Consider the following 11,328-nt stretch of genomic DNA (forward strand, 5'->3'; position numbering starts at 1 on the left):
TTTTCCCCATTCAAAACTATACGAGTGACACGTCTTGGGTATTCTGTAGTCTTTGCAATAATCCACAAGTAATCCACACCACTCCAGTCCATCAGTTAATGTCTTGAGAAGTGAAAACTGTGTGTTTGTAAGAAACAAATCCATCAAAATCCACCCACATGTTTGTTTAGAAAGGTTTTGGCTTGTAAACACTGCTTGATCTGTGCAGATTTCTCTCCTGATTCAGACCAGAACACTTTTTCACTGGAGGAAGCGTTATTACGGATTATGAACTTTGAATTTAACAACGTCTTAATTATAGAAGACATTATCTCAAGACACTAATTGATGGACTGGTGTGGTGTGGATTACTTATGAATTATTGTGATGTTTTTATCAGCTGTTTGGACTCTCATTCTGACGGCACCCATTCACTGCAGAGCATCCATTGGTGAACACTTTTCCAAATCTGTTTGGATGAAGAAACAAACTCATCTACATCCTGGATGGTACATTTTCAGTAAATTTTCATTTTGGGGCCTAAAATCTGTGCTTAATATCCGAGGGAGAATTATTCGATTTTCATCAGGTTATTTTGAATGAGCAACAGTCATAGTGATGCTTGTCTAGATGTTGCTGTACAGGTCTAGATGAAGCTCTACTCATCAGTGTTGTTGACTGCTGTTCTTGGTCTTCAGGTGGAGAGTGTCCTGCAGTCCAGCAAACACACTGAAGCCACAGAACTCACAGGCCTGCTGACGTCACCACACCTGCAGGTAAAATCACGAGGAATCAATCTCACACAACGTCTGCATCATTCTACTGAAGTTTGATTGGACACACATCCTTTGACCATCAAGCATCAACCCAGCTAACAGTGAACATTCCCACAACTTTCCCTAACGTTTTTTAAAGGTTAAATAAATGTTAAGACAAAACGTGCTTAACGTAATATTTGTGGCATGTTCTTATAACCTTATTAATATTTGCTATAAGTTGTCATAAAGTTGAGAGAAAATCAAAATTCCTGTAATGTCCTTAATGTTACTTTTACTTGATGAACGTTCTCATAAGGTTGAGAGAACACATTTTAAGAACAACATTCTCGGAATGTCTTTATGATGTTCTTTGACAAACTTTCTAAGAAATGTTTTTGTAACGTTTAAATAGCATTATAATCATGACAAGAAAACTGGACATTTTGTTGCTTTAGAAACATTTCAAAACAACATTCCCGCAACGTTTTTATAACCTAAATTTACTACCTGGGAAATGATACTCCATATCTTCAGTTTTACGTTTTCTGAATCTAAAAATTGATGCTGCCACCTAGGATGTTTTGAGTGGTTGCTAGGGTGTTGCTATGGAGTTTCTAAAGTGTTCTAAGTGTTTTAAAATGTTCCTAGGCAGTTGCTAGAGGCTCCTGGGTTGTTGCAAACATTGCTAGGCTGTTGCTAGGGTGTTCTCTGTGTTTGATTGGGAGTTGCTAGGTGGTTGCTAGGGTGTTGCTAAGCAGCTTCTAAGGTGTTCTGAGTGGTATAGCATGTTGCTATGCAGTTGTTATGGTGTTCTGGGTAGTTGCTAGGCTGTTGCTAGTTACTTGATAGGATGTCCTCTGTGTTTGATAGGGAGTTGATAAGTGGTTGCTAGGGTGTTGCTATGCCGTTTCTAAAGTGTTTTGCGTGTTTTAAAAATGTTGCTAGGCAGTAACTAGGGTCTCCTGGGTGGTTGCAAGCATTGCTAGGCTATTGCTAGGGTGTTCTCTGTGTTTGATAGGAAGTTGATAAGTGGTTGCTAGGGTGTTGCTATGCAGTTTCTAAAGTGTTCTAGGTGTTTTAAAAAATGTTGCTAGGCAGTTGTTAGGGTCTCCTGGGTAATTGCAAACATTGCTAGGCTGTTGCTTGGGTGTTCTCCGTGTTTGATAAGGAGTTGATAAGTGGTTGCTAGGGTGTTGCTATGCAGTTTCTAAAGTGTTCTAAGTGTTTTAAAATGTTGCTAGGCTGTTGCTAGGGTGTTCTCTGTGTTTGATAGGCAGTTGATAGATGGTTGCCAGCATGTTGCTATGCAGGTTCTAAATTGTTTTAGAATGTTGTTATGCGGTTGCTGTAGTGTTCTGCCTCGTTGCAAGGGTGTTGCTAGGCTGTTGCCAGGTAGTTGCTATTGGGTGTTCTCTGTGTTTGATAGGTAGTTGCTAGGGTGTTGCTATGCAGTTTCTGTGCAGTTATCTGTTGCAAGGGTGTTGCCAGGTAGTTGCTATTGGGTGTTCTGTGTTTGATAGGTAGTTGCTAGGGTGTTGCTATGTGGTTGCTATGGTGTTCTGCCTGGTTGCAAGGGTGTTACTAGGCTGTAGTTGCTATAGGGTGTTTTCTGTGTTCACTAGGGATTTTCTCCTCCCATTTAAAAGCTGCTAAGCCTTTTATTTTGTTTTCAGAAATATGCATGATGATATGGTTAGTTGCAATTTATTGTTTGCATCTTTCTGTCTGCAACCACATCAGGCCACACCTGAACTAGTGATGTAGATGCATAGTTGTTGATCAAAGAATCAAGACCTGATTGTTGTCTAACATATTCAGGCCCAAAACAAGGGTGTGAAAACAACCTCTCCATGTGTCTATTTGTACACACCACAGGTTAGATCCAATTAACGGCCTTAGAAACAGATACCTGCCACAGAACAGGCCACAATATGATTCCCCTCCCCGCAGATATTCAGCCCTCCTGCTGCGTTCTGTCACCACACACAGCGGCTGTTTAAAACAGCACAGCGCTATTATTCTTCATACGGTATAAATGCATGAGGAGGTAAGAGGTGATATAATGACTGACAGCACTGTGGGAGATTATGGCGGGTTTATGTTCAGGTTAAACTGTGCATCGCGTTTGGCAGAAACTGATGTTATTATTGCAAGGTACGAGACACCTGTCACCTTCACTGAGGTAAAGGACCAATCCTGTGGCCGGGACAGAGTCTCAGGTTAAACGACATGGGCGGGAACTTGTTTGGGTGCTTCTTAGCTTAAAGATGTTTGACTGTTTGCTTGTTTAAATTACATTTTAAAGCATGGCTTTTTTTCAAAGCATATGGTTATTTTATGTAACTTGTTGCCAACATAATGCTAGGGCGTTGTGAGTGGTTGCTAGGGTGTTGCTATGCAGGTCTCAGGTTGTTCTAAGTGTTTTAAGATGTTGCTATGTGGTTGCTGTGGTGTTCTGGGTTGTTAGTCTATTGCTAGGGTGTACTCTGTGTTTGATATGGAGTTGATAGGTTGTTGCTATGCAATGTCTTAGGTGTTCTAAGTGTTTTAAAATGTGGTGTAATTGCTATGGTGTACTAGGTGGTTGCAAGGGCATTTCTAGGTTGTCGCTAGGTGGTTGCTAGGGTGATCTCTGTGTTTGATAGTTGGTTGCTAGGATGTTGCGATGCATTGTCTAAGGCGTTCTAATTGTTTTAAAATGTGGTGTTGTGGTGTAGTTGTTATGGTGTTCTGGGTGATTGCAAGGCATTACTAGTAGCTGTTATAGGGCATTTTCTGAGTTTGCTAGGGAGTTGCTATTTAGTCACTAAGGTGTTCTGAGTAGTATAACATGTTGCAATGCGGTTGCTGTGGTGTTCAGGGTGGTTATAAGGGTGTTGCTAGGTAGTTGCAATAGGCTGTTTTCTGTGTTTACTAAGGAGATGCTAGATGGCTGCAAGGGTGTCGCTAAGCAGTTGTTATAAGTTTTTGAAATTGTTGCTATGCAATTGCTATGGTGTTCAGGGTGGTTGCAAGGGTGTTGCTAGGTAGTTGCTATAGGGTGTTTCCTGTGTTTACTAAGGAGTTGCTGTGTGGTTCTAAGGGTGTTGCTATGCAATTTGTTAAGGTGTCCTAAGTGTTTTAAAATGTTGATATGCAGTTGCTATGGTGTTCTGGTTGATTGTAAAATAGTTGCTAGTGTGTTTAGGGTGTTTGCTATGCAGTTGCTGAAGTGCTATGAGGGTTTTTGTTGCTGTTCAATTGCAGGGGTGTTCTATTTGCTACATGGTTTCTGGGGTATTACTATGCGGATGCTAAGGTGTTCTGGATGATTCCTTACTGGCTCAAATCAAAAGAGTCGATGCTGACATCTCCATTCACCAGTGTTCATGTTCATGGCTCTTCCTCAGGCCCTGATGGAAGCTCATGACTGTATTGCCGAGCAAGAATTGGATGTCGAAACTATTGAATCCGTGGACCAGGATGAAAACACCACCAAACTGGCTTCCCTGGAGAAAACTCGTGACATGCCTTTGGTAAGTGTCTGTGTTATTCATCTACATAATACATAGTCTCTAAGGGCCGCATTGAATATGTCACTGTAGTTTCTGACGATGTGTTTGTTGTACCGCTACACCTTAACATTGTTTAGGGTGTGACCGTTCGGAACGAACATGACCGTGTAATCATCAGTCGGGTGGTGAGCGGAGGGCCGACTGAGAAAAGCAACCTGCTCAGTGAAGGAGATGAAACCCTGGAGATCAATGGTGTTCCAGTCCGTGGAAAAAGTGTTAATGATGTTCACAACATTCTGGTGAGATCCAGAAATTCCTAAACTCTTTGAAACTTACTTTACCAAAATAATTTGTTAATATAAGGTATACTACTGCTCAAATAAAAAAATAAAATAAATTAGAGATCGCTCTCATGTTCATGAAGACTTTATTTATTTGATTTAAAATACAGTAAAAACAGTAATATTGTGAAATATTATTACAATGTAAAATAGCTGTTTTCTATGTGAATATATGTTAAAATGCAATTGATTGCTGTGGTCAAAGCAGAATTTTCAGCTTTATTACTCCAGTCTTCAGTGTGATTTGATCCTTCAGAAAACATTCTAATATGCTGATTTGCTGCTCAGAAAACATTTATGATTATTATCAGTGTTGAACACAGTTGTGCTGCTTCATATCTTTTGTGGAAACCATGATATATTTTATTTTCAAGGTGCTTTGATGAATAGAAAGTTCAGAAGAACAGCAGTTATTTGAAATCTTTTGTAACATCATAATTGTCTGTCACTTATGAACAATTTAATGAACCTTGGTAAATAAATTATTAGTTTTTTTTCTTTCAAAACAATAAAATCAGTTTACATCTGTGTTCTTCTGGTTTGTCTGTAGTCCTGCATGCATGGGTCCCTCACGTTTCTCCTCATCCCAAATTCTCAAAACAAAATATCTCCTCACTGATCAACTGTGGTATGACTTCATCTGTAATTTCTTCATTTTCATTCCTTCTTTTGAATGTGTGTTTAGGCTTGTCTTCAACTCGGTTTCAAACCCTAGTAGGCTTCTTGCCACAATGCATTCTGGAATTGCCTTATACATTAGTATACTTGTGAAAAATGTATGATAGTTTATGAGGCTGATACCTTTGATAACTACTATTTTGAATAGATTTTATGCTTGGTAGCAGCTCATTAGGGTTTGGTACAAAGCTTATACATAAGCTTTGTCCTGGTCTCCTCGTTCTCTTTCTTTACAGATGCATGTGAAGGCAAACTTCAGCTATGACCCATCTGAGGACCCATACGTGCCATGCAGAGAGCTCGGCCTCTCCTTCCAAAAGGGAGACGTCCTACATGTCACCAGCCAGGACGACCCCAACTGGTGGCAGGCGTACCGGGACGGACATGAGGACCAGAAGCCCCTTGCTGGCCTTATACCTGGTTAGAACAATTAGCAGAGTGCCTGCTGAATTACAGAATAGAGACATAAAAAAGTGCATGTAAATCCATTGAAAAAATAATTTAATGTTTTGCTGATTAGGGCGACATACAATGATATTCATCATGCATTTGCAATGAATTTACACTTTTTATTTGCCAATTAAGTTTAAACTCTGATTCAATGATTATAGTGTTATTTTATTATTATTTAAATAGTATTACTGTGTTTATTTATATTTTAAATTTGCTTTTTTAATATTTTCTATTTTATATATATATATATATATATATATATATATATATATTGTAAGTTATACGTTTTTCAAATTTTGTTGTGTGCTGTTCTTATTTTTCTTATTTTTATTTTGTAATTATATTAATCTAATTAATAATTAATATTTATTTAGGTTTTGGTCAAAAGTCAGAAAAATATTGAGATATACTTTTGCCACTATTGCCATGTGTAATTTTTTTTAACACTGACAGTTTTGTGTTTTCCAGAGCAAATAATACAGTCTTTCCCTAACTCGTTGCATGTCTAGTACCATAGTAAGACAAGATCATCAGTGGTCATCATCTGTTGTGTTCTTTCAAGGGAAGAGCTTCCAACAGCACAGAGAAGCCATGAAGAAAACCATTACAGACAGAAATCAAGAGTATAAAGGTGAGCTGGACCACATCTGTCTGAAACTCACTCACTTCCTGCCAGAAAAAAACTTCTATAGAGACACAAACAGAAACTTTGAGCTTTCATCATCCTTAAAACACTTAGACGTTGCTGTTGATGTTGAAGTTTGGTGTCACTGATAACAGATCTTCTTTCCTCAGGGAAACTTTGGTGTGCAAAGAAAGGCAAAAAGCAAAGGAAAAAACTCTTGTTTAACCCTAGTAAGAATATCGGTGAGTATCTGCTGAATTCTTAAAAATGGAATCAAAATTGAAATTCATCCTTAATTGACCTAATTGTTCCTGCTGTTATTTTGTTAGTCATCAGTTCTAGTGCAATGAAAATGCTGTGGGTGGTTGCCATGTTGTTGTTGTGCAGTTGCTAGGGGTTCTTTGTGGTTTCCAGTGTGTTACTATGCAGTTGCTAGGGTGTTCTGAGTGGCTTCTTGTGTTGCAATGCGGTTGCTAGGGTGTTCTGAGTGGCTCCTAATGTTGCTATGGAGTTGCTAGAGTGTTCTTAGTCATTTCTAGTGTGTTGCTATGCGGTTGCTGGGTGATCTGAGGGGCTGCTAGTGATGCTATCCAGTTGCTAGGGTGTTCGGAGTGGCTTCTAGTGTTGCTATGCGGATGCTAGGGTGTTCTCAGTGGCTTCTATGCAGTTGCTAGGGTGTTCTTAGTCATTTCTAGTGTGTTGCTATGTGGTTGCTGGGTGTTCTGAGTGGCTTCTAGTGTTGCTATGCGGTTGCTAGGGTGTTCTTAGTGGTTTTAGGGTGTTGCTATGCAGTTGCTAGGATGTTCTGAGAGGCTTCTAGTGTTGCTATGCGGTTGCTAGGGTGTTATTAGTGGTTTCTAGAGTGTTGCTATTCAGTTGCTAGGGTGTTCTGAGTGGTTTCTAGTGTGTTGCTATGTGGTTGCTAGGGTGTTCTGAGTGGTAGTTTACTGGTGCAAATCCAAATGATCCACTGTAATTCCCTTGCTATGGCTTGAGTGCAAGTATAAAGTTTTTTCCACTCGTTTTAGAGTGAATTTGATTCAGCTGATGGGTTTGAGGTGTGAATGGTTTCGGGTGGGTGAAAGGCTGAGGATATAAGAGTCGTTAGCTAACTGACAGACGTTCATGAAGGGAGGTTTCTTCTCCTGCAAGATGGGCAATAAGAAATAACAATGAAAGCATTTTTCACACCTGAGTTGCAATTTGCATTTAAAAACAGAAGGCATGCTGAGAAGGAACACAGGTTTACCTTTTGTCTCATGTTGTGGACATTCATTGTTTGGGAATTTCTTTGAAAACTCTTGTTGAGCTGAGTTCAATAGCCCTGGCATAGACTAATTAAATTTATATTTTGCAAAAACTCATCAGTAATGAATATTTGTAATTGTTCAGAGCATTACACTGAGGATATCCTGACCTATGAGGAGGTGGCACTGTACCATCAGCCGCCCAACCGCAAGCGCCCCATCGCTCTGATTGGTCCACCTAACAGCGGACATGATGAACTGAGACAAAGACTGCTCTCTTTAGAGCCTGACCGGTTCGCTGGTGCTGTTCCACGTGAGATTATGCTTTTTTACAACTTTTTACAACTTTTGACAAAGTTGTTTAACATGACAGCCAAATTACAGGAGAAGGCACAATGGCTCGCTTCCAAAACCTAGTGAGCTGCATCAATATTAAAATTAAATGTCATAAGAGACTCATTATGTTGTAATGCTGTAAGATCATACTTATGTGGGCAGCTTTCCTAAGTTTTGGAACGGAACTAATAATTTAATTACTGAAGGAATAGTTTACCCAAAAATGAAAATTTGCTGAGTTTGTATCTTCATGGGAACAGATTTGGAGAAATGTAGCATTGCTTCACTTGCTCACCAATGGATCCTCTGCAGTGAATGGGTGCCGTCAGAATGAGAGTCCAAACATCTCATAAAACATCACAACAATCCACAAGTAATCCACACCAGTCCAGTCCAGGGATAACTACTACTACTATAACTACTCCAGTTCAATGTTTGTAAGAAACAAATCTATCATTAAGCCATTTTAAACGGTCACTTCTGGCCAAAATATGAGTCCGTAATCCATAATAACGCTTCCTCCAGTGAAAAAATCCATCTCATGTTGTCTCTCACATCAAAATCCACCCACATATTTGTTTAAAGCTGTTTTGGCTTGTAAATGGTGCTTGATCTGTGCAGATTTCTCTCTTGATTCAGACGCGACGTCTTTTTCACTGGAGGAAGCAATATTATGGATAGAGGATTCGGTTTGAAGTTAAAAGGCCTTAAAGGGGTCATATGATGCGATTTAAATTTTTCCTTTCTCTTTGGAGTGTTACAATTTTTCCTTTCTCTTTGGAGTCCAGCCCGGGGTCGTCACATGTGGTTGCCGCAAGCCCGCCGGACACTCCTTCGTCGAATCTGCCGGCTGCGCCGTTCTTTAGCCCTCCGCTCACTCTAGTGAGCGTGTGTTTCGTTGTGAAAGCAAAACTACTTTGTTGGTCTTCCAAAAGAGGACATGACTAGAAATCAGTGGTTAAGTTGTATTTACAACACTGTTCCAGAACAGTTTAACCCAAATATTCAGATGTGTGCAGCACATTTTATAGAGGACTGTTTCCTGATCCTGGTAGAGTAGACTACAATGCCGGCTGTTCTGACTCACAGCCTGTAAGTACGTTTTTTATATTTAAAGAATTTGCCACTGACGATTCAAACGCGAGTTTTGAGCAGTGTAGAGTAGCACTTGTTGTTTGTCATTTCTCCGATCACAAATGCAGACATGGTTTTATGTTTACGTGGCGTGATGCAACGCGTAAAAAGACAGTATAAGTCATTATAATCCGTAATTATGTCCCCACTGGATGCAACAAATGCCTCGTTTATAATGGGTTTTATTGGTTTCTTGTCGTCGCGCCGGGACACGGCATCACAGTATGGTAAAGGGGCGTAACATTTCCGTCACACGCTTGAGGTATTCGGCCAATCACAACGCACTGCATAGCTGGCCAATCACAGCACACCTCGCTTTTCAGACCGATGAGCTTTGTAAAAATCGACGCGTTTCAGAAAAGCGGGGGAAAAAAGGAGAAACAATAATGTACATTATGTGGAAAATAATGTGTTTTTTTTAACCTTAAACTGCATAAACACATTTCATTACACCAAATACACAACATAATATTCTTTTTAGCAACATCATATGACCCCTTTAATGATGGATTTGTTTCTTACAAACACACAGCTTTTTACTTCACAAGATGTTAACTGATGGACTGCAGTTGTGTGGATTATTGTGATGTTTTTATCAGCTGTTTGGACTCTCATTCTGACGGCACCCATTCACTGCAGAGCATCCATTGCTGAGCAAGTGATGCAATGCTACATTTCTCCAAATCTGATGAAGAAACAAACTCATCTACATCTTGAATGGCCTTGAATGCTGAAGTTTGCCTTTTCAGCAAATTCTAATTTCTGGGTGAACGATTCCTTTAAGAAAAACTGGGTTGCATATACAATCAGGAATTAAAGCATACAAACAGACATGTATTTATACACAGCCTACTGTTTTGCATTGTACTTAGATGTATTTTTGAACATGTGTCACAGACACCACACGAAAGCCCCGTGCACATGAGGTCAACGGCAGGGAGTACAATTTTGTATCACGACAGAGCTTTGAATCTGACCTGGCTGCAGGGAAGTTCACAGAGTCTGGCGAGTTTGAACAGAACCTGTACGGCACAAACACGGATTCAGTCGGACAAGTTGTCAACTCAGGAAAAATCTGTTTGCTGTGTCTGCATCCCAGGGTAAGATGGAGTAAGAACTCATAATTGCAATTACCAAGTACAACATGCATGGCATTGGTGTGCCGTATGTGATATAAATAAAAAATAAGCAATCTGTAAAGGTCAGTAAAGTAATTAATATGCAATGTGCAATAACAGAGTGCAATTCAGAAATCACGTGACCAGACAAAATAAGAAATAAAGGAAATTATATATTTGTTTATTAAAATGGTATAGTAAGTTTTTTTGTGATTCATATATCAATATGACTATAAAATAATAATGATAATGATTATTACTACTAAATAAAAAATAAACTAAATGAGGAATGGTGCTGCTATTGTAATATTTCACTGTAATATAAAAAATTGGATATTTAAAAAAAACAACAACAATATAATAAAATTTATTTTATTGTAAAATTACTGTAAAACTGTTAAATTGTAAAATTACCGTACTAATATTTATGGATGTCTTAATTTTCAAATGTTTAGTTTGTCGGTACAACAGCAGGGAGCCGGTAAAGTTTCGCTTTTGTTGTCAACAGCCAGGTTATAAGCAATTATCATTGAAAGTTTGGGAATATGGTTCTTAAATGCACATTATAAGCGACCCAAACTCCGAGCAAATTTAGTGATGAGTTTATGTAGAGCAGCATTTCCTGTGAACTGAGACGCTGAAAACACTGGATTGTGAGCTGTTCGTGTGTAAATGAAAACAGTGCAGCGCTTCATTATGAAACGTGTTGAGCAGAATTAATATCAAATGAGACGGCAAAGAATAGCAAAGCAGTCTTGCAAGCACTGTATTCAATGTATTTTTTGCATGTATCGTTTGCATTCATGAATCTGTTTTTTTCCCTGTGGTTTTAATGCTTTCCTTTGCCTAAAGTGTAATGAATAACAATAAACCTCTTTAATGTGATATAACAATTAAGTGTATTCATTATATGTTACAGTATTGATTCTTCTGAAGAATGGGAGCCTCTCAGGCGCTCAAAACTAAAGAGGAACTCATCCTCCTCGCCTTCATCGTCTTTACCACGCCGGAGAGGACGGCCACCTAAAAATGCTTTGAAACCCTCCCCAGCAGCACCAGCAATGGCCCACACGCCGAAAAAACCCCCAGCCATCTCTTTACCTCGACGGAGAGGCAGACCGCCTAAAGACAAATCTAAAGCCAAACTCTTTCCCAAACCCAGCCC

At 39.3% G+C, this 11,328-nt stretch overlaps 2 protein-coding genes across 3 annotated transcripts in view; both read left to right on the forward strand.

The window, feature by feature from the left end:
* The first annotated feature begins 629 nt into the window (after nucleotides 1-629).
* Nucleotides 630-5,200, forward strand: LOC107732484 (MAGUK p55 subfamily member 5-like). Its single transcript, XM_016543831.1, has 4 exons — nucleotides 630-755; nucleotides 4,127-4,252; nucleotides 4,369-4,530; nucleotides 5,123-5,200. Exons 1-4 carry the CDS (start codon nucleotides 630-632, stop codon nucleotides 5,189-5,191), a joined length of 483 nt encoding a protein of 160 aa, XP_016399317.1. The 3' UTR covers nucleotides 5,192-5,200.
* Nucleotides 5,201-7,812: 2,612 nt separating this feature from the next.
* Nucleotides 7,813-11,328, forward strand: part of LOC107732493 (uncharacterized) — a 9,945-nt gene continuing 6,429 nt past the window's right edge. Inside the window, exons 1-3 of one of the 2 annotated variants that reach the window (XM_016543843.1) lie at nucleotides 7,813-7,888; nucleotides 9,943-10,145; nucleotides 11,083-11,328. In XM_016543843.1, the coding sequence (XP_016399329.1) occupies nucleotides 9,967-10,145; nucleotides 11,083-11,328 (425 nt within the window). In that variant the 5' untranslated portion in view covers nucleotides 7,813-7,888; nucleotides 9,943-9,966. The remainder of the gene's footprint in view (nucleotides 7,889-9,942; nucleotides 10,146-11,082) is intronic. The other variant, XM_016543842.1, reaches the window with a different exon arrangement.

This window comes from Sinocyclocheilus rhinocerous, unplaced genomic scaffold (assembly GCF_001515625.1).
Source record: "Sinocyclocheilus rhinocerous isolate Xijiao unplaced genomic scaffold, SAMN03320098_v1.1 scaffold310, whole genome shotgun sequence".
NCBI lineage: Eukaryota > Metazoa > Chordata > Actinopteri > Cypriniformes > Cyprinidae > Sinocyclocheilus > Sinocyclocheilus rhinocerous.

Bases quoted from the DNA above. Each gene is read 5' to 3' on its own strand.
- LOC107732484 (XM_016543831.1), top strand. From the start codon at position 630: ATGAAGCTCTACTCATCAGTGTTGTTGACTGCTGTTCTTGGTCTTCAG. The intron at 4,253-4,368 runs GTAAGTGTCTGT...AACATTGTTTAG, and splicing joins AAACTCGTGACATGCCTTTG to GGTGTGACCGTTCGGAACGA. The intron at 4,531-5,122 runs GTGAGATCCAGA...GTTTGTCTGTAG, and splicing joins ATGATGTTCACAACATTCTG to TCCTGCATGCATGGGTCCCT.